A 23,613-nucleotide genomic window follows, 5' to 3' on the forward strand; every position below is an offset into this window, starting at 1 on the left:
TTGATTTATTTGATAGATTAATGCAATGTTTTGAATTAGTCTATCAAATAAAATTACAGTAGACTGTCGTTTATCCGAATCAATTGGGGACTGGGATTGTTCAAATAACCGATTACGTACGAAAAAATATATTAACCTATCCCATGTTTAAATTTTTCTCCGTTGCGTCACTACGCGTTGAATTTTCGTCGATGTTAAGCCTAATGTAAATTTCTTAAAATAATAATCGTGGCTATTGTATCATTAAAAATTATTTCTTTATTTTGTACAAACAAAATAAATATATTGAAAAATATAAAAACAAAAAAACTATATTTTGGAAGTTAATCTAGTATCAAAAACGTTTGATTCAGCCCGACACAGTCTGACTGGAACGCTTTCGGTTGATCGGCTTTCGGATAAAAGACGCTCTACTATATTTCGATTCTAGTTACATCATATGCAAAATTATTTAAATCTAGCAGGAAACACTTCTTGTCTCTCAAAACAGCTTTCTAAAAATATGATTAATTAAGACTACCAACTTGGGTGTCCACAGAGGGAAGCAAACAGGGCACTTGCTCCTCCAAGTAAAAATTTCCACAAATTAGAATTGCAAAATTGAGATATGTAGCCTTACACTCTCAACCATGGGATGCTTTGTCCGTCTTCTTGTATTAATGCAATATTGTATATTATAATCTACTTGTAAAAAAACAAAAGAAAAATAATTAAATAAAAGTTAATTGATGTATTTATTTATCTCCAAGCTTTGCCCCCCCCAGAAAATTTGGACACCCATGACTACCAATATGCTCAAAATTTTTGTGATTAAATTAAAACTTTCATAAATACAGGAGACAGAAAGTAATCACATCAAGACAACTAGGAGTTCTATAAATTTAACAAATATATGATATATAAATAATGTTAAATGCTGCAAAGATTTTTGCACCAGATACAGTTTTTGTTACATGGCCAGATGGCTGACGAGTGGTTAAAGTATTAGCCTACTGCTCTGGGGAGCCAGGACTGGAGCCAAATAGGTAAAAAAACAAAAAATCTCCATAAATTTTTCAGGGGTGAACTATCCCAGATATGTTGATCCCTGTCTCTCACCACATGGTTGATTCATTGCAGGTTTGGTCAAACACACACAGGCTCGATAAAAGGGACCTTTTAGTGCTCACAAAGCAGAAAGAGAGCTACCTGAGATAATTTGGGTAATCTGTGATCCACAAATGTGTTTGTAAAAATCTGAATTGTCAGAAGAAACATTATGTTGAGGAATAGAAATTGCTTTTTGTAATATTTATCTTTAATATATTTTTTTATAATATTAAAAGCGTTTAAAATATATATAAAAAATAATAACTGAATTATACGCTAGAGATGGACCTAAGCTTTCCAACTCCAGAAGAGTTGATTCTGGGAATTTTCTATTCCAAGTGGAAAAAGTTTCAAAGATTTGACATTTAAACGTTCTTTTAAACTTAATATTTATATTTAATATAAATGCTAATAAATAAATATACAAATATTTATAGATATATATCATAAGATTTATGATAAATATCTATAAATATTTGTGTAGTTTGAAAAATACTTTTTTAATCAAATTTGAGAAAATTAACTTTTCCTTGTAGGACCAACCAGAGTTAAAACTTTTGGGCTGCAATTTGAAAAAATTGTAGACCTAAAAGTCCCACTGTTGTCAGTCTGTCTGTCTTTCCTTACTCTTGAGAATGGAGTTAGATAGATGAAAGCAGAGATCAGATATGGAAAGCTTAGGGGCAGGAGTCCCCAATTAACTGTATGTGAACTTCCAATGCAAACAGGAAATCAAGTGATTTCAATTTAAAAATTTTCCCCTGCAAGGAATTATAGGTGATGGCATGACTGTTGCTAACACGAAAGGTATTAGGTACAGGGGCAAGACACTAATAATTTGAAGTGGAGAGCACATATTTTAAATTAAATAAATTTTAAAAAATATGATTAAAAATCGCAGCCCGGCATTGCAATGATGTCACAATAAATAACTGCTTGTTTTTCTATTGAAGAATTTCCACTATAATGGCAATAACTAGGGTTTCTCATTTCCGGATCTTTTGCTTGTCCCGGGATTCCAGGATAAAAGTGAACTGTTTCCCGGGAAATCCCAGAATAGAATTAATTATTTTTAAGATATACAAAATATCATGAAATCGAATCATATAATTATTTTTCATTTTTTAAAGTAATTTAATATGTTTGCAACCTCCAAAATCATATTAATAATGCTGTGTAAGATATATATTAGAAATTACCTTTGAATTACATAGAAATTTTCACAAATAGAAATAATTTATTAAAGTTTGCTGGAAACTGCATACAACAACAATAAAAATGCTTTGAATTGAGTTGAAAATTTAAAAAAAATGAACTTAAAAGGTAATTTTTGTGATTTAAATAAAACATAATACAAAATATTATTGTAAATTTTTATAATAAGATTTTCAAAAGCAAAGATGGTCAATACTCTGATCACTCAATCTGATTCTTATTTTACTAATAAGAAGTCCTGCTACCGCGAATGTTCTTTTCGATTCAATTGATACGAGTGGAATTATATTTAATGCATTTAGGAGAAAACGAATGTTATGTGTTTTTCACCCGTAGCCTGGAAGACTTCTAGTTTGTTTTCGAGATTATAGTACTTCTTTCGCTCTCTAGTATTCTTGATTTGTCTGCCTTGGCCGCTTTAACGGCGACATTGAGCTTGTAGCCCCATAATTCGGCAATTCGTTTGGCTTTAATAATTAGGTTTATGAAGAAAAACTTTATACTCATTTCTATCTTTGCCCAATTTGCACAACCTGGCGTTACAGCTATGCAGTTATTGAAGCTACTGGGCATGGTTAAAAATTAAGACAGCGTAAGCACAATTAATCCGGATATTACAGGTTCTGACAAGTAAAGAATTTTCGGAGTCCTGCCACAAATAAGCTATACATTGATTATTGACCATTTGTGACATGCATAACAAGGAAAAATTAAAAAAACTAATAAGTAGGTTTAAAATTAATAAATACAGATGTATTCTGACAGTTTATGAGTTAATTATATTTTCTATTAGCAAAATTTCCACAACCTTAACATAAAATAAGAAAAAAGGTAACTTTTAAGAAATTTATGGGATTTCCCAGGATGAGAAGAAATTTATGGGATTTCCCAGGATGAGAAGAATTTCCCGGGATATTTCCCAGGTTAAAAAAACAACCGGAATCCCATTTGAGAAACCCTAGCAATAACATTTTAACATTCAGTAAAATATAAAATCAATTTTAAACAAGATGTAAAAAAAATCTATCTTTAGAATAATGATAAAATTTTTTCAAACTACTGATATATTTCAACTTTACTTCCCATTTTCTAGATATCTGAAAGACAGTAATTCTGATATTTTAATTAATTCTTGATGATTTTAAAATGATTTAAAGCTTACAAAATAGTTTGTAACCCATAATTTCTTATTTATATTTTTTGATTGTATAATACATCATATCTTTGTTAAATAAGTACAGACTTCTAGTTGTTTTTAATATCTTGGATTTTTAAAAAAGTTTAATCAATCATAGTCATTTTTGAGTAAATTGATAATTATATCTATTCCTTTTCTTTCTTTTTTCCTCTAATTTATTCCTTAATTTTATGTATTAAAATTAGATGGCTAAAAAAAATCAAAGTGCCACTGTACAAATATATATGACATTTGAGATGAATCATGTACAGTACTCTCTATGATTTCAGCTGGCTGCATGCATATAAGTGATGATTTATCCAGAGACTTATCACATCACTAATTTCACTTTAATTATATATTTACCAAAAAACTAGTAGATTCAAAGCAAGATTAATAGAACAAGGGACGTACACTTGATGTCACTAACTGATTTAATTAAACATAGTATCAAATGAAAGATAATTAAGAATACAATCACATACTAAAATATCCGTAGAAAATACAGGTATTAAATGAGTTTTAGCTCATTAAAGTTCTTGCTTTTAAACCACTCAAAGATAAATTTATTTAATTTTTTTCCTTACATTACTTGGATTAATTGTCGTTCCGTACACTAGATATGTGAAAGAAGACATTTAGTACAGCCTCAATTCAGTTCTGTAACTTCCATATTGAAATCAGATAAAAACATCAACATATGTGTGAAAATGCAAATGACTGCCAAGGAAGCATTAACTAATTACGGTTGAAGCCTATAATTCCATTCTTGTTATGACATTCAATGATATGTTAAATGCTTGACCTTCTGACTCCTTCCAAATGTTGCTTTTCATTCATGAGATCTGTAATGTAAAATTATGCGTTTTCTACACTATCACTTTCAGCTCCATACATTTTCATAGAGACGAAGCTTGCAATTGCACCTCCTACATATTGCACAACAATACCTTTTCACATGTGTGTTCAAACAGCAATGCATGTGCAGACATTCTAAAGTTCTATGACAAAATTTGATTGTCTCTCTTCACTTTGGACACATCTTATTATGCAGTGTTAAAATAAGTGAAAATAAAGTTACAAAATTGCCTATTTCAAGGCATTTCTATTGTTTTCGTAACAGTCAATCAACAAAACTTAATAAAATTTATTATTTTCCCTGTATAAAAAGAATCTTTAAATTCAATTTCAAACTCATGGTGCATCCCAGAATCGAGGAAATATGATGATTTAATTAATATACTTTGATATTCTTCCATTTATACATGAATATTTATCAAATAGATTTATATATTCATTAAATGTTCACATTTATGTTTATCAAGAGCAAAAATACTTCATTTATCTGTCCAACAAGACTTCCATCTTAAAAGTATTTTTAAAAAATCAAGATTAATCATGAAAAAGTTATACTTACTTGTTTGTGGTGAGCATAAATCTACTGTGATAGGCTGTGAAATCATAGACGTATGCTGAATAACGGACATTCTACTTCTACGTCTACTACGTCTTGTCACCTATATTAATTTTGTTATATGTAAAATATTTTTAAATATAATAAAAACAAATAAGAAATTTAATGAAAAAATTTTATTAAAAATAATGTATTAGAAAAATTACACATCTTTTTGAAGAGAATATTAAAACAATTATGATTAATTATTATCTAAGAATTTCAGCATTTTCCAATAAGATATACAGTAATTGCTAGCATATAAGATGTACTCCATTTATCACAAGCACTTTTTGAAAAAATTTTTAGTACATTTCTAATCTACTTTATTAAAAAATAAAACACTGTAATTTTCACATAATTGATATGTAAAATATATTTTAGATACAAAAACAAAGAATATTCAAGTACAAACAACAACATTGCAGCAACTACGCATTTCCTAAATAAAAATTACTATGTATATTTGCTGGCATATAAGATGATTCCTCATATTCACAGTATTTTTCAGGGAAAAAAGTGCATCTTACATACCAGCAAATACAATAGAGTACAACAAAGTTGATTGAACGATGTAAAATTCAAATCACCGGATTTTTTAATGTATCCGTTCACGTGGAGTGTTTAATGTCCACGTGCTTTGTAAAACAATGTTCTAAAAATAGCGATTGATGTGCAGTGTAAAAAATGTTATACATTACCGATTCATTCGCAAAAAATGGATCTTAAACACAAATTCAGAGTTTGTAAATAAAATGCAGAATGTTTGAGATCGTATAATTGATCGTATAGATATGTCCATGTGTTCCTGTAGCATCCGTAATTCTGTAAATTTAATTTTCATTGGGCAGTGTAGACTGCCAGGCCATTGAAAGACATTTCGTCTCTCGAATTAATGCATGTGGATGTCGTGTATGCTTTAAAAATTTTCACTGCTTCCAACCATTTGAGGTGGTCAGGTTGTGGGGTGGTGAGAATTAATTTTGCTCCTGAGAAATCTGCCTCAATGTCAGGATCAAAGTGAGAATTTGTATTATGCAGAGGTTAAAGATTCACGTAGGTCAATTATTTTGGTATTTTTGTTTATTGAAAGAACTGAAAAACTACTGTTAACATCTTTATTCCATAGTGTCCTACAAAAACTACCCTTTTTTGTGAAAAGTTTCTAGTCTTACCCCTTTGTCTCATCAGTTGGTGCCCTTTGGTGAAACACCTGGTTGAACTTCACAATGAATAGAGACTTATTTTCCTACTGACTTACATATCTGGTTAAAAACAAACAAATAAAATCCAATTCTTTTCATTTATTCATGAATTTGACAACACAGATAAGCAGTAAATAATCTACAAGGGTTATTTTTTTTCAACTGTCACCGATCCAGAATAAAAAAACAAGAATGAAGAACAAAACCACTTTAGTTGTAGAAGGTAGTTACAGTCTTCACCTATTTTTCCACATAATTGCCTTGTCGATTCAGGCAGACATCATACTGTGACACCAGCTTTTGTATACCCATGTCAAAGAATGTTGCCGCCAGACCATTCAGCCAACCTTTAACACTGTCAGTCAGTGGTATACAGTGTGGACCTTGAAATTTGAGAAAACCACACTGAGCTCAGAAGTCGTGAACTGACACCTTTCTCGCACCAATTGATCCACTTTGTCCACCAAATCGTCGGTCATCACACACTTCCTCCCTTGACTGCCCTCATCATGAATGTTGTCACGTCCTTGTTTGAATTTCCTGCACCATTCATGCACACGTCGTAGCTCATGAGGTTCTCACTATACACAATACACATCCTCCAATGAATTGCACCTCCATTCAGCCCTTTGGCCTGTAGATATCGAATTACTGCTCGTACTTCACAGTTGGGAAACTGGATTGGAGGCATCATATTTATGTGTTTGCTGCAGAGTAGCAAATGTCTAAAATAACTTGGCACAACACTAAGTGGTGAGGGAATATACTACTGGCTAGGTGTGCACCCTGTCCCTGTCTCACAAGCTTCCAATAGGTTTTTAAAGTCAAATAGACACAGATTTAAATTAAGAAATGCTAGTTTTTGCATTGAATTTTTTGTTCATTGTTGGTTTTTGGTAATTTTTGTGTTTATTTTAGAACATTAATCCAGTATATTGTTGGTGATTGACGTGTTGTAATTTTTACAATTTATATCTAGACAGTTAAAAAAATCTTCCACACGTAACATGTTACATTAGTGAAACTGAAAGAAAATTAAACATTAATAAAAGAACAAGCAGCTTTCAGAGATAGTTCTGATAGTTGTTTATATGCTTTCCTTATATTTGTCTTGGTTGTTCATTTCTTATAATAATACTCTTATGTTATCAGATACAAATATAAGGAGCAAATTAGGCCTACTTCCCTTAGATGAAACTTAAACTTTTGTACATAGGTTATAGTATTTTTGTGTATTCATTGTTTTAGTATTAATCCTACCCTACTATTATTTAAAAATAAGAATTGGTCTTATCTTATGAGAATTTACTTCTCTAATTATACATCAGTGTTTCTAGTCTGGAAGTGTGAGTAATAAGTACATTTTGTTACCACAAAGATAACAAAACATTAATTGTCTTTAGAGGTCCTGAAATAAAATTTAAAAAATACATATATCCTAGTATCAGGTGTAAATAAATGTATATAAAGACAGAATGTTTCTTTCTTACTTCAAGGTAATCTCAGAATATACTGAACTGATTTTTTAATTCTTTCATCAAGTTTTAAAAGGTAGCTTTTGTACATTGGAAAGATTACTTTCCAATGTACAAAAGCTACCTTAAAACTTAGATCTCTCACTCCTTCCTACTGAATTCATCCCATCCCCTACTCCCAAACCCCCAAACCTTTTGAGCAATCTGGACAAATTTTGCATAGTTACTCTCTACAATCCTCCAAAAAATATATGCTATTTTAAAACTAGAATCCTCACTTGTTCACCAGATTTCATCCCCACAAATTGCCAAACCCTTCGACTAATTTGCATCAAATTTTGTATAGTTACTCTTTACCACCCTACAGGAAACATACATACACTACCTTATAATGAGGACAACTCAACCCTCTCCCAAAGTTTCCGGGCAACACTGCTAGTTCTTTGCTAGTCAATCTATAAAAATATTAGCAAATGAAGATAGTAAATGAAAGTTGTTAGAATACATTACATAATACGACACAAATTTAACCAATAATAATAATAATAATAATAATAACTACAGAAAAGCATTCGACAGTGTTCCACACAGTTGGCTGCTACATATCCTACACATGTACAAAATACATCCATCACTCATTGCATTCTTTCAAAACACTATGCAGCACTGGAGAACAACACTACATCTCAGGGCCCATAACACTTCCATACAAACAAACCAAATTTTTATTAGGCGAGGAATTTTTCAAGGAGATTCCTTGAGTCCTCTATGGTTCTGTTTAGCCCTGAACCCATTATCCAACATGTTAAACAACACGCAGTATGGTTACAATATCAGACACAAAAAAACAACACAGTTTACACTGTCACATCTCATGTACATGGATGACATAAAACTTTATGCATCCACACAAAAACAACTTCATCAACTCCTACAAATCACACATTCATACACCAAGGACATACAAATGGAATTTGGCCTAGATAAATGCAAAACACTTCACATAGAAAAAGGAATCCTGAAGAAAGAAGATTTTGCACTTGGAAATGGAGACATTATTGAATCCATGGAAGAGGGCGAGTTCTACAAGTATTTAGGATTCCAACAGGCCAAACTAACAGAACATACACAAATAAAGCAAAGATTAATTAAAGAATACCAAAGTAGGTTAAATGCTATTCTCAGAACACAATTAAATGCAAAACACACAGTTAAAGCAATAAACATATGTCATCCCAGTACTCACATATTCTTTTGGAGTTATACATTGGACTCACACAGATCTTGAGCAACTCCAAAGGAAAACAAGAACAACACTTACTAAGCATAAACATCATCATCCTAAATCCGCCACAGAAAGATTAACCCTTCCACGTAAAGATGGCGGACGTGGCCTGATTGACATAGTTAACCTTCACTACAAACAAATACAGTCACTGCGAGAGTTTTTCTATAAAAAACAAGAAACATCACAATTACATAAAGCAGTAACTCTAGCAGACTCGAATAACACACCATTAAACCTACACTCACATCATATGGACACAACACAACATATAAAAAGCATAGACACCATTAAGCAATCGTGGGCTCGAAAGGCACTCCATGGCAGGCATCCTTATGATCTGGCCCAGGATTTTGTTGACAAAACTGCATCAAACAGCTGGTTAGCTCGGGGATGCCTCTTTGGGGAGACGGAAGGATTCATGATTGCCATACAGGATCAGGTCATAAATACTAAAAACTACAGAAAACACATACTCAAAGATGCAACACTCACAAATGACACATGCAGAAAATGTCGCATCATGCCAGAAACTATACAACACATCACCTCTGGTTGCAAGCTCTTGGCACAGACAGATTATTTACACAGACATAATCAAGTAGCAAATATAATACACCAAGAGCTTGCAAAGAAACACAAATTAGTAGACATCCACGAACCATACTACAAATACATTCCACAGACAGTATTGGAAAACAACACGCACAAAATGTACTACGACAGAGCCATAATCACAGATAAAACAATTTACTACAACAGACCAGACATTACACTCATTGACAAACACAATAAAATCACATACATTATAGACATATCCATTCCAAACACTCACAATATACAAAACGCATGCACTGAAAAAATTAGCAAGTACACAGAACTCGCCCAGGAAATAAGGCATCTGTGGAGGATGGATAGGGTGTTTATTGTACCTGTTGTTCTCTCCTCTACAGGTGTCATACCACACACACTACACAAAAGCTTGGGCACATTACAATTGAATAGAAACACATACATCACACTACAGAAGGCCACTATATTGAATACATGTCATATTGTGAGAAAATTCCTGAATACAGACACACACACTGATACACTTCTTTAATTTCTGTTTTGGTTACTATGCCTTGACTTTGGTCCGACATAGTACACAGCCACCGGTGTTAACCGAGTATATCTCACTTAACCCAACATAATAATAATAATGGTCTAATAATACTTTAAGTGCACTTAAAGTATTCACTTTAGTAAGATCTTAAAAATATACATTTGCAATAAGACATCATTAAAAATCATTGTTAATTTTTACTTGAAATGTGTCATATAAATAACAAAAGCGTGTATTGGTAATATTTATGTATTTTTATGGATAAGTGATCATAAATCAATTTATACTGAAACTCGTGTTTATGTTGATACTGATATTGTCTAAATTGTTAATGGGTTTAAGGATACATGACTGGTTGTGATAAAAAATAATGTTTTGACAATTATACAGAGTATGACATTCAGAGTACGTAGAGTATAGTCTTTATACATTTTACAGTAGGCCTACTTCACTTTGCTAATATAATGCTTTTAAATTATAAACATGGTTATTTTCAGCATTTGTTTTGCCATTAAGAATTTACAGGGTTTTTTTTAATTATTATTTTTAATTTTGAATCTTTTTAAGTCTAGTGTTATTGTACTCTTAATAAATGATAGTGTAAATATGATTTTAGGACTTTATATGCAATGGTAATTGAAGTAGAATATATGATTCACTTTAAGATAATTTTCACTTAACTGTGGTGATCTGGAATCTAACTTGCCATATTCGTAATGTATATCTGTGTAAAGGAATTGCTCAAAGAAAAAATGAATCTTTTTCCCATGTTTTCCCACAAATTCCATAAGAATTTAATAAAATTATTTTCTTATAGTTTGTATCAAATAGTATCATAGAAAATACATCAACACTAACAGGATTCAATTAATATCTATCACTTATAAAGCAAAATCAGAACATTTGGATTAGGCAAACATACATCAAACGAAACCCGATATAGTCAAATACATCAACAACTGCCCGATATCATAAGCAAATAGCCCATCATTTACAGCAGTTGTTGGTGTATTTGATTTGGATTAGGCCTATTCAACTGTGAAATTCACTTTTTATATTATCATAAAAATCTAAAATTAGTTAAAAAAAACTGGATATTTATATCACTATTAGGCTGATCTGGTTGAATAAATGCTAAATCAAGTCCAGAATTGATATCCGTATTTCACGTGTGGGGGTATTTTTTATTCATTTTAACTGTCATTTTATTGAAATAGTGAGAAGATTGTATATTTGTACATACCTATGACTAAGTGAAAGGAATATGTGATGATGATATCAATTACTGGTAGAATCTCTTAAATCAAAACATATGAATCAGACAAAGATCAATACTATAGATTTATTGACAATATTTTTTTATTAATAAATAAATTAGTACTGAACTTTATGGTGAGAAAAATTACTTACTTTATTTACGTATAAGAGGTCCACCAATTCCTATGAATGAAAAGCTAAATATTCTCATAAAAATTATAAGATTTTAAAACTTCTTCTCATTAAAGTTATTTTGCATAAATTTTAAAAGAAAATTCAGTTAATTCAATTTTATAACACTGGAATGTACACATTAATAAATACAAATGAGGACGATTACTAGATAATTCAAAAATCTGACTAATTAATTAATTATATATTATTATATTTACTTAAAATATGATTTCTTGACAAATTTGCTATGAAAAAATAAATAAATAAAAATCTTTGTAATCCAGAAATATTTATTTAGAACAAACATTTTCAACCATCTTATGACCCATTATCAGGTTCACAAATGGGGTGAGTTAAACAATAACCCACATGGTAGAATAATGAATATGTATTGATAAGTCACAAGATCAATCTATAAAAATATTAGCAAATGAAGATAGTAAAATGAAAGTTGTTAGAATACATTACATAATACGACAAAAATTTCAAAATATCAAGTCACAAGTTATATCAATCAAATAAATTAAATTCTTGTTTAAATTTATTATGCTTCTTCATCACAATTATTGTAAAAATATGTCTTATTGAAGCATATATCTGTTGCATATATCTATCAGAAATTGTTGTTGAATTAAAGCATACTGTACATTAATGAAAAAATAAATTTTAATCATTTATAATAATAAAAAATATACAATAATATAAATCAAAAATAAATAAATTCCTATCCTTTTACATAGTAATTTCACTCTTTTCAAATTATCATCATTTGTTTGTGAGTAAATTATATTAATCTATCATCTTTAATACATATTAAAAACTAAAATTTATATAAATTATTCTTATATATGTATGTTTTATAGCTTTTATTTTGAATTAAATTGTTTACTGTTTACTTTGAGTACATTATAAGTGAAAAATTAATAGATAAACTTGATAAATTCTAAATCATTCACATATAAAGGCATTTAACTGTAATTGACTATTTTGTACCACAAATTCATTATATACAGTATGTAAACATCCACTATATCAATTCTTTTGTCTAACAAACTATTAGCTACTTTACAAAATAACAATAAAGAAATAAATACACAAAAAGTGGAATATAATAAATTATTAATCGCATACAAATGTATATACTAAGAATCAGCAAAACATTAAAGATTTCATAAAGCATATGTAAGTCAAAGTTTTCATTAGAAACAATCAAGAAAACATTAATATATCATTAATTAAAAAATTCCAAATTTCCTTTATTCAAAAACATTTCTCTGCTTATAAACATGACAAGTGTCTTAAATATTTGCAAACTAGACATTGAAACTTACTAAAAATGAATTAATCAACAAAGCATAACTAATCAAATCTACCGGAAATAAAACAAACCATCTCAAATCTTTAAACACGACAAATAACTGAAGATGCCACTTTAAAAGAACCATTAAAGAGTATATTAAAACACAATTAAAGTAATATCTGTATTCATTACAGTCTGGAAAGGAGCAGATTATTACTTATTGTTGTGTTATCAAACATCAAACTGTAAAAGAAAAACACCCTCTTCTCGTTTTTATTTGATTTTACGTTCTTGGATCTCGGAAGAATCGACAAGCTCTTCTGCAGGAAAATGTCTTTTATCTTTCTTTTCGAATTCTTCGTCCAAACAGACTCGCCAAAAGGAAGGAATCGAGAACAAAGAGACGAACGTAGTCACGACACTCGAAGTCGCAGGCCCGAAAGAGGAAAAGAGTTTCAAAGAGAAATATACCATAACGAATTTTAAATTAATTAGAAATAAGCAAGTTTATCATTTTACTTTATACTGCCAAACGTACATCGAAATGCAAACCGAAACACACACTTATACTGTATTTTTAAACTGCAGATATGGAAACTACTAACAAAAATGAATTAAATGACAAAACAACCGGTCAAATCTATCAAAAAACAAAACAGAAACCATCTCAAATCTTCACACATAATAAATAACTTGATAATGCTTTTAAAAATCCATTAAAGAGTGTATTAAAACACAATTAAAGTAATATCTGTATTCATTACAGTCTAAAAGGAGTCAGATTATTACTTATTGTTGTTTTATCAAAAATCAAACTGTAAAATGATTCATTTAAAATGAATAAGAAGCAAGCAACCTGTCTGTAAACCTGCTTAAATATTGTTTCTATATTTAAATAATTTCTATATTTAAATAGTTAAATAGTTTCTATATTTAAATAAAAAGGAATTTAATATAGCTTTTTCTTTTAGAAGAATTTACTTCTTTAACATTTTAAATCTTAATTTGTGAGAAAGAAGAAACATGCATGAAGAATGCAACTAATATAGATTTTTATCATTGCTTTATGTATTTTCTGCTTAAAGGATGGTTAAAATTCCTTCAATATTTATGAATTTAAACCATAGAATACATTAACTTTTAAAACAACAACCGAAAAAAAAAGAAAGTATTCATAATTGAGTTTTGTATATGAAAGACCAAATATATTAAGTCTAATCTCTTATCTCTAACATTAAACCTTTGTTTATTGTATAACACGGTTAGAAATGACAAAAAAATTACCTTATTAACGCGATTCATCACTTAACACTGAAAAAATTACTCCATAACATTGAAAGATTTCCCTATGAAACTGATTGCTTAATTTTTACGAATCTTTAACACGATTAGCCAATCAGGTGCCTCGTCTGTTTTCAAATAAAAAAATAATTCTTGCCATAAATATCGAAAAAATATATATATTTATCGTTAATAATACACACATATTTTATTTTTATTTATATTTTAATTTAAAAATTTTATTTCAAACTATAATTTAATGTGTATTATTAATATAAACTTTTTACTTAAGATTTTTTTTTTTTAAATTTGATATCCCTTCCGAATATTAACGTAATTTTTTAAAAATTATATTGGAATGTAAGACAAAGGAGCTGGCGCCACCGTGATTCATGGACGCGTGCTTTTTCGAGTATATTACTCTTTTTTTTTTTTTTTTTTTAAATATTTTCCTGGGACTTTGCTGTTTTTGTTTATATTCATAATTATTCCCTCTTTTTATAATCTGAAAAAATATTAAGAGACGATTTAGACCGAAAAGAAGAAACTTTCGGAAGAAATCGAACCCGGACTCTCTTCGGGGAAGCACGAGTTTCTATGCAATCGTCCTCATCCTTCAAAAGCTATTAATTTCACTTTTTACAATTAAAAGTTATGTATATGATTATGGCTGTGAGTCACTGTACTTCAATTATGGAAACACGTGATTTCTAAATTAAAAAAATTATGAAGAGATCGAATAAGTCTTAATAATTGGAGTATTTATAATGAGGAGCTTTGGAGAACAAGTAATACAGTCGTGAACAAATTATTGTCTAAATAGTTTAGAACTTTAACGTCGTAACAAAAGATATTCTTTTTATGTGTAGCCTTGAATCAAGATTAATCCGACGTAAGTTCATATTTTAAACATTGGCCAAGGAGATGTAAAATGCCAATAGGTTTTTCTCCGTATGGAATCGTTTCTAAATTACGTAGCGCTACTTTTATACTTTACAACTACCATCCACCGTATAACCGCATAACGCTCCGTAACAATATTGCACATATCCATCTTAAAATTACATAACACATATTCTCGTCTCCTTAATTATTCTATGAAATAATACACAGCACGAAATACTGAACTTTACGTCGAGCTTCACAATTACATATCAGCTGAAATGTGCAAGTCTTACTATAACATTTTTAGCACGAGGCAGTAACTATCTGATTACTTCCAATGTCATAGCTGCCACGATCAGTCTCTGTGACTTTTGATTGTGGTACTGCCTAAAAAGCCTCATTTATCAATGTAATATTCTCAATCTTGTTGTCATAAAAAATAAAATTTCATAACGTGCGACAACTCTACGCAGGTCAGTTGCATTCCGCCTTCAAATGTGTTGTGCAGCGATTATAGATGGAAGGCGCATATCTTTGATGAAATCGTTGATTCCACATTCCATAATTGTAATTGAAATAAAATTACTGTTTAACTTCTGAAGTTCGTTAGAAAACGTACGTAATATGAACATTAAACAAACAGCGACACTAAATTTCGCCTTAGCGGTTGAATACTAAGGTAAAAATTTTCCCCCGAAAATCGATCTTATGCTCAGAACTTACTAATATGCATAATGAGAATAGCATATATACAGTGGTGATATTTGAAATACTTAACAAAGTGTTCGCTAGCAGAAAATTTTTCCTGACAATCACCGACAACGAAATGAAAGTTTTGGCTACAAATAAATATAATACCTTTTCTTGCGATATATCTAATAATCAGTGGCGTATTTGGAACGTAACGAGCCCTGGGCGAAGACCAGGTAACAATAGTATATTACTGCTGTCAACCTTTTTTTTTTAGGCAGAGAAATTTTTCACCCCGAATGGCACTGCTGATAATAGACAGATGTCATCATCTCTCGAAATACAATATCCTTTTTATTTCGCCGTCCATAGCCCGACACGTGTTCCACAGCCATCTTATATTATCTCGCGCGCGTGAGATTGTGGAATCTCTCTTATGACTGGATCTAGTTTTAAGAACTCTCTTGAATCGATCGCGATTAAACCTCGTTTCGGTCGAGATTGAAACGGTCGAGAGAGATCGCACCAAGACATAGTACCCGACCTTGCTCACAATCTATATTGAAATGCTCGGTGCGAATGGGGTATAAGTAACATGACCAGACGTCCCGTTTTGAACGGGACTGTCCCTTTTTAGAGTTACGAGTCCCGGTGTCCCGAAATGAACTCTGGGACGCAAAATTGTCCCGTTTTCTGAAACCGCGCGTAAATTTGAGTAGTCGAGCCGGCCGGACGGCCGTCGCGCCGGCGGCCGGACGCGATCGGTGTGCGAGAGCAAACTGCGTCGTCGGTTGACGCGACGATAGCCGAGAGTGGCGAAGACGTCATCGCTCGCGCTTTGTTGACTAATTGTTTGGCAGATTTTTCGTTCGCCCACTTCTCGATATTTGTTTTGTTGTTGTTTGATGCTCGTGTACCTAGTAAATAACTTAAACTTCTTTTGTTTTGGAATCATAAGTTAAAATGCCGAAACGCAAGTGTACGTTCAATGTTAACTTACAAGCGAAATATCCGTTTATCAAGCAAATAAATACTCCCTCAGATGTCAGATGTGAAAAGTGTCGTACAGAATTTAGCGTTTCCCATGGTGGTGCCAGTGATATTGAACAGCATTTAAAGTCTGAAAAACATAAAAATGCCGATCGTACCGCCGCTTCGAGTTCTTCGATGTTAACCTTTTTCAAGAAATCGGACGCACCAACTTTAAAGGATTTGGATATCGCCGCGGCAGAAGGCGTCTGGGCTTATCACACGATACAAGAAAACCACAGTTTTCGCTCTAATGATTGTGCGTTGAAATTAATTCAATCATGTTTTGATCCCAAATTTACATGCGCGCGTACGAAATCAGAAGCTATTGTAGTAAATGTTTTGACGCCTACAGCAATGAAAGAATTAAAAGATGATCTTGATAAGTCCAATTGTATTACAATACTAAACGACGCTTCAAACCACGGTAACAAGAAAATATACCCTATTCTAGTGCGCTTTTTTCAACCTTACGTAGGTGTGCAAGTAAAAATTTTAGATCTCCAAGACCAACCAGGTGAGACTTCTGACATCATTGTCGATTATTTAAACCAAGTGTTGACAGATAATAATTTGACAGCAAAAGTCGTGGCATTTTGCGGAGACAATGCCAACGTCAATTTCGGAGGTGCGGTTAGGCGAGGAACTAACAATGTGTTAACGAAATTGCAATCATCACTGAAAAAGCCATTGATAGGTATTGGATGTGGAGCCCATGTAATTCACAATGCAATAAAATCTGCTGCAGACAGGCTACCCTTAGATTACGAAAGCATTATTGTGAAGATATATTCATTTTTTTATGTTTACACGATTCGAGTTGAAGCTCTAAAGGAGTTTTGCGCCGAAACTGAAACGGAATATCAACAAATGCTCGGCTATAGCAAAACTAGATGGCTTGCTCTTATGCCTGCCTTGGAAAGGGTTTTAAAAATGTATCAGCCATTAAAAAACTACTTTTTGAGTATTGAAAAATGTCCCCTGTTACTAAAAAACTTTTTTGAAGATCCCATGAATTGTGGCTTTATTTTTTACACGCTCTGTCAGCAAGTTTTCATCAAGCTGTATTGAAACTGGAAGGTCAGACTGTATCGGCAATTGAAGCTGCAAAAGAAATCAATCAACTAAAAGACAATTTGACTCAGAAACAGACCAATCAGTTTCTTCCATTTATGGTCCGTCAATTAATAGTGAAATCGAAAGATAATGTTACTGACATAGATGAAGAGTTTGTGAAAAGGGCGGCTACAGAATTTTATCAAACAAGCCGTGAATATCTGGAGCAGTGGACTTGCTTTCTTACCAAAGAAATGGAGATATTTTATTGGGCAGTTTTAAAAAAGGTCCCCGCATGGGAAGACGTTCAAAAATCTCTGGATGTATTAATTGAAAAGGAATATATTGACTGTAATAAAGATGCAGAAGTTTTTGACGAATTTTCGTTAATTTGTAACTACATTACATCGCAGAAAGTAACCGAATGGAATAATCTAAATGTTTCCACGGAAACTCGTTGGGTGGAAGTATTCAAACACTTTCAAGCCAACAATCTTCAGCATGAAAACTTTTCTATTTTAATTGAATATATTTTATGTTTGCCTGCTACAAATGCTCCAGTAGAAAGAGTATTTTCTATGATGAACAAATTGTGGCCATCTGAGAAGACCCAGTTACAAATTTCAGTTCTAAAGGCGATGTTGATAATTAAGGTGAATATAAAAAAAAAACGTGCCAAGAGTTTCATTCTTACTTAAAATCATCACCAGCTATATTAAAGCAAATTTGTTCCTCTGATAAATATAAATATAACTAAACGTTTCGGGTATATATATTTTTTAATTCGTAACTTTTAAGCTAACTGACTTTTTCTGAATAAATAACTTTAAAATAGTGTTTTTTTTTTTATTGACTACCTGTTAATTAACCTAAATAAACCAATGTCCCGTTTTGAGTCAAAAAATAAATGGTCACGTTAGGTATAAGGCTCTAGTTTAGTAGTATTACAGAATATAATACGTATATTTTAATATATTAAAAAAAATAATAATAACAAAACCACTGAGAAATGTTCCGTGTGTTTAACAAGGTTCGGAAACTGAAAATTTTAACAACGGGTTCTGCCGAACCTGTGCGAACCCGCTGAATATCACCACTGCATATATATCACATTTTGTTGAGGTTCGCTTAATGGTTTTTTCTACAGAAAACTCTGAACACTTATTCTTTGATTACGATAATGCTGTATTTTATTTGAAAATTAAGGATAAATCGACATTAGAAAAATACCGTATTTACTCGCATATGAGACGAGGTTTTTATTCATTTTTCACTGCATCAAAATCAAGGTCGTCCTATATGCGCGACCGAAGGATTCTTTGCGTTTTTGCAATAATTTTTGTGAACCGCGTGTTCTTATTTTTTACCAACGCTCACCATCTGGTGTTTAAAAACAAAAGTGTTTTATCTGCGTCGTTTCAATCGTTCCTATGTATTTCCAGGAGTAAAGATGAATAGCAATAGGAAAAGCAAAGCTTTTGAATTGAATTCCAATTTGAAATTGCAAAATCACGCGGGAGCCCGATATAAGTTTTAATCCATTCCCACGTGAAAACGGATGATTATTCGGAAATCAGAATTCGAAGAAACATAAGTGTAATCGACGGAGAGTGGATTCGACTGTTAAGAATTGGCTAAAAAAAAGGTTCCCTATTGTCCAGCTTTACGTGAACAAATTTGTTGTCGATTTTACAAGATTTTTCCTTAAAGTTTAAAATGCCTGTAATTTTTGCGGGACAATGTGTGAACTTACCTTCCTTTGATATTTTACTTGTGATTAAATGAAAGAAAATGAAATTGTATTAATAAATCTAATTTTCTTTATTTTGACCTTTAAAGTCAAATCAAGTCCTCGTCCTATATGCCAGGTCGTCTTATATTCGAGTAAATACGGTATTTCCTATATTTAACTAACCCACTTTAGCTAATATTTTAATTTCTTATCATTTCATTTCCATTTGTAACAAAAAACTTTTGAGTTAATTTGTCTGAATAATTGATATAACAAATATACACAAGCAGTGGTGATATTCAGCGGGTTCGCACAGGTTCGCCCGGACCCGTTGTTAAACTTAAATTTTTCCGAACGGGTTCGGGCGAACTCGTTGGTAAAATTTTCAGTTTCCCGAACCTTGTTAAACACACGGAACATTTCTCAGTGGTTTTGTTATTATTATTATTTTTTTTAATATATTAAAATATACGTATTATACTCTGTAATACTACTAAACTAGATCCTTATACCCCGTTCGCACCGAGCATTTCAATGTAGATTGTGAGCGAGGTCAGGTACTATGTCTTGGTGCGATCTCTCTCGACCGTTTCAATCTCGACCGAAACGAGGTTTAATCGCGATCGATTCAAGAGAGTTCTTAAAACTAGATCCAGTCATAAGAGAGATTCCACAATCTCACGCGCGCGAGATAATACAAGATGGCTGTGGAACGCGTGTCGGGCTATGGACGGCGAAATAAAAAGGATATTGTATTTCGAGAGATGATGACATCTGTCTATTATCAGCAGTGCCATTCGGGGTGAAAAATTTCTCTGCCTAAAAAAAAAGGTTGACAGCAGTAATATACTATTGTTACCTGGTCTTCGCCCAGGGCTCGTTACGTTCCAAATACGCCACTGATTATTAGATATATCGCGAGAAAAGGTATTATATTTATTTCTAGCCAAAACTTCCATTTCGTTTATCGATGATTGTCAGGGAAAAATTTTCTGCTAGCGAACCCTTTGTTAACTACAATAGAGCGTCGATAAGTGGAACGTCGGTAAGTGGAATGGCCGGAAAGTGGAACGATTTTCAGTCGGACTGTGTCGTGCTGAATCGAATGTTTTTGATACTAAATTTACTTCTAAAGTATAATTTTCATGTTTTTTATATTCTTTAATATATTTATTTTGTTTGTACAAAATAAAGAAATAATTTTTAACGATACGATAGCCTCGATGATTATTATAAAAATTTTCGTTAGGCTTAAAATCGACGAAAATTCAACACGAAGCGACACGCAACGGAGAAAAATTCAACAGGAAGCGATACGCAACGGAGAAAAATTTGAACATCGGACAGGTTAATGTATTTTTTCGTACAAAGTCGGAAACTGGAACAAATCATTAACTGGAAGGACCCCAGTCCCCAATTGGTTCCACTTATCGACTTCCACTATATTCCACTTATTCCATCTATATTCCACTTATGTATTTCGAATATCACCCCTGTACACAAGCACTGTTTATGTAGTGTCAAAAAAGTTTCGTACTCTGTGTTGTTCATGAGAAAATGGACATTAAACTTTCAGTTAGGTAAATATCCTAATTTTTGTCTAGGAGTTGTATTTAGACATAGAACCATTATTCATTTAACAAACGACAGGCGTGAATTTTATTTGATACAGTGAAACTTCGCTTAACGAGTATAATTCGTTCCAGAGTCATACTCGTAATGCGAAACACTCGTTACGCAAAACAATTTTTTCCATAGAAATGAATGTAAAATACGATAATGCGTTCCACGCCGAAAAAATACTCAATTGTTTTATGTATAACGTTTATTCAAAAAAAATTGTACAATGTACACGTTAAGGAACGTGAATCATTATCATCTTTTCTTCTAGCGCGAATGAACCATCCTGGAATGAGAATTCGATTTGCAGAAACAAAAAAAAATCACAGCTAATATGTTTGATAAACACTCCAAACGATATGCCAAATTCTTGGCTTATGTAAAGGCTATAATTAAATACTAGAAATAAATTATTTTGACTAGAGGTAGGCAGTTATGTTTCCATCTCGTATTAAATTTAATAATTATAAATAGTTAATTTTTAATACAGACATTTCTAAAATTTAATTTGGAGTCGGTCATTAAATTTAACAACCCAAGAATTTGGCATATCGTTTGGCATGTTTATTATATAACGGGCTATGGTTGTTGATGTTTATAAGTAATATGTGTGGAACACAAATTTGGAAAAATATGTGATCGCAAGCGGCACTAAGATGCTAGCGGAACTAGTGCTAAACACAGACTGATGGAGCATGTTGCATGCAAACAATTCGGGACTTCCCTCTCCTTATCACTCGTTATGAGAAACAACGATCGTTAAGCGAGGCAAATTTTTACAATTTCTTTCGCTTGTTATGCGAAATACTCGTCGTACGAGGTGTTCGTTAAGCGAGGTTTCACTGTATTTAAGTTATGGCAACGCAACATTTGGGCGATCTGCCTAAGGGGGTTGCCTTCCGGGAGGTCTTTTTTTTAAAAGAAACTGGCCCCTATTTAGACATTACAGACGTGGAGAAAAAATTCGCGTGGCCAGCCCGTCCGAGCGAGGCGCGATCTCACGACCGAACTCCTAGTGTTTGGGAACCAAGACCGTTTGGTCACTGGTGGACCGCGGTAATAATGGAAAAGAAACTTAAAATGATTAAGACAACATTGGTTTATTGTGGTGAAAATTCAACGGTAATTTGCTGGACACTAAAGTGAAGGAACATAGTCAATATTTTCGCATTCATGTCGCTATTTATGATCTTAAGACTTAAGCCCCGGGCCCCCAGTGTCGAGCGCTCACAAAATTTGAATTATTATCATAAATTTCTAATACTTTTTCATTATAATAGCGGGGTTGAGGCCGAAGTTTTAAACGCGAAAACGTGTACGTCGGACGTTCGGCGCCGCTTTCCTGTAAGCCTAGAAATTTGACAATGGCGTTCGGTAAGTCTGTGGAATCACGCTCGACATTCCAAACGCCATTTTCAAACTTCTAGGCTTACAGGAAAGCGGCGCCGAACGTTCGACGTACACGTTTTCGCGTTTGAAACTTCGGCCTCAACCTCGCTAATATATTTCATATATTTCAGGGGTAGATATAATTGATATAATAGTCTATACTTTTTCATTCACACCAAATAACGTTTCTGTCTATTGTTTAGTGTTAGAGATAGGCCTATTTTTCTTATTATAACTTTCAGCATGCCCAAAAATTTTGGTCATGATTCGCCCCTAGTATTAATTATTTTATGTTATAATAAAGTGTTTATATCTTTGCAACAGATTGTATAAATTATATGGGAAGTATGTCCTCGTAAATATCGAGTTTACAGAAAAATTATTGGACTGAAATTTGAAAAAATTGTAGACCTATAAATTTCGACTGTTGTCTGTTCTTACACAATCTCAATAAGGATACATGAAAGAAAAGACGACGTATAGAAAGCTTAGGGGCAAAAGACAGATTAACTATACAAGAACATCATGTTTAAAGAAATGTCACGTTATTTCGATTCAAATCTTTCTTCAAAAGAAGTTAGATCGATAACCAGTAGAACTCTATTAAACAGGAAAAGTATGATTTACAGGGGTTAGACCACTACTAAAAAATTGAAAATGTTGGAACGAAAAGTTGCCATATTTAGGTGTTATAGACGTGGAGAAAACCCAGAAAACTCCAGGTGACCAACCCGTCCTGGCGAGGCGCGAACCCACGACCGAACTACCAGTGTTCAAAGAACGGAACCGCTTGGACACTGATAAGCCACGACACTGACGGCCGGATGGCCGAGCGATCAAGGTGGCAGCCTACCGCTCTGGGGGACCCGGGATCGAATCCAAACGAGTCGAATAATCCCCAGAAATTTTTCGGGGGGTGGTCCGTTCGGATATGTCGGGCCCCGTCCCTCACCACCCGGTCGCCCCATTGTGGGCCTGGCCGAACCCATAATGGGCCGTCTATAAGAGGCCCTCTTAGTGCCCACAGGGCGGAAAGAGTTAAAAAAAAAAAGATAAGCCACGAGCCTGGCCTTTTTGTGCTCTCAGAGCACAAAAAAGGCCAGGTAAAGGCCCTAAAACCACAAATAAAAAATAATAATAATAAAGCCATGAGCCTTCTAAAAAATCCTCTTAGCGCTCAAAGAGAATAGAGG

The 23,613-nt window shown here is 32.6% G+C and overlaps 1 protein-coding gene and 1 long non-coding RNA gene across 3 annotated transcripts in view; both read right to left on the reverse strand.

Annotated features, from left to right (window-relative positions):
• Window positions 1–14,169, reverse strand: part of LOC136968188 (E3 ubiquitin-protein ligase RNF4-like) — a 32,429-nt gene extending 18,260 nt beyond the window's left edge. For both annotated transcript variants that reach the window (XM_067262159.1, XM_067262160.1), the window contains exons 1-2: window positions 14,023–14,169; window positions 4,899–4,998 (exon numbers count right to left, since the gene is read on the reverse strand). In XM_067262159.1, coding sequence (XP_067118260.1) covers window positions 4,899–4,998; window positions 14,023–14,040 — 118 coding nt within the window. In that variant the 5' untranslated portion in view covers window positions 14,041–14,169. The remainder of the gene's footprint in view (window positions 1–4,898; window positions 4,999–14,022) is intronic.
• LOC136968221 (uncharacterized) lies at window positions 8,037–11,448 on the reverse strand. The gene is made up of 3 exons (XR_010879620.1): window positions 11,418–11,448; window positions 11,251–11,304; window positions 8,037–8,069 (listed from the first exon to the last, which is right to left on the reverse strand). It is a non-coding gene; the product is annotated as an uncharacterized lncRNA (long non-coding RNA).
• Window positions 14,170–23,613: the final 9,444 nt, after the last annotated feature.

Source organism: Centruroides vittatus, unplaced genomic scaffold (genome assembly GCF_030686945.1).
Source record: "Centruroides vittatus isolate TY-2023 unplaced genomic scaffold, ASM3068694v2 contig_1416, whole genome shotgun sequence".
In the NCBI taxonomy this organism is placed as follows: domain Eukaryota; kingdom Metazoa; phylum Arthropoda; class Arachnida; order Scorpiones; family Buthidae; genus Centruroides; species Centruroides vittatus.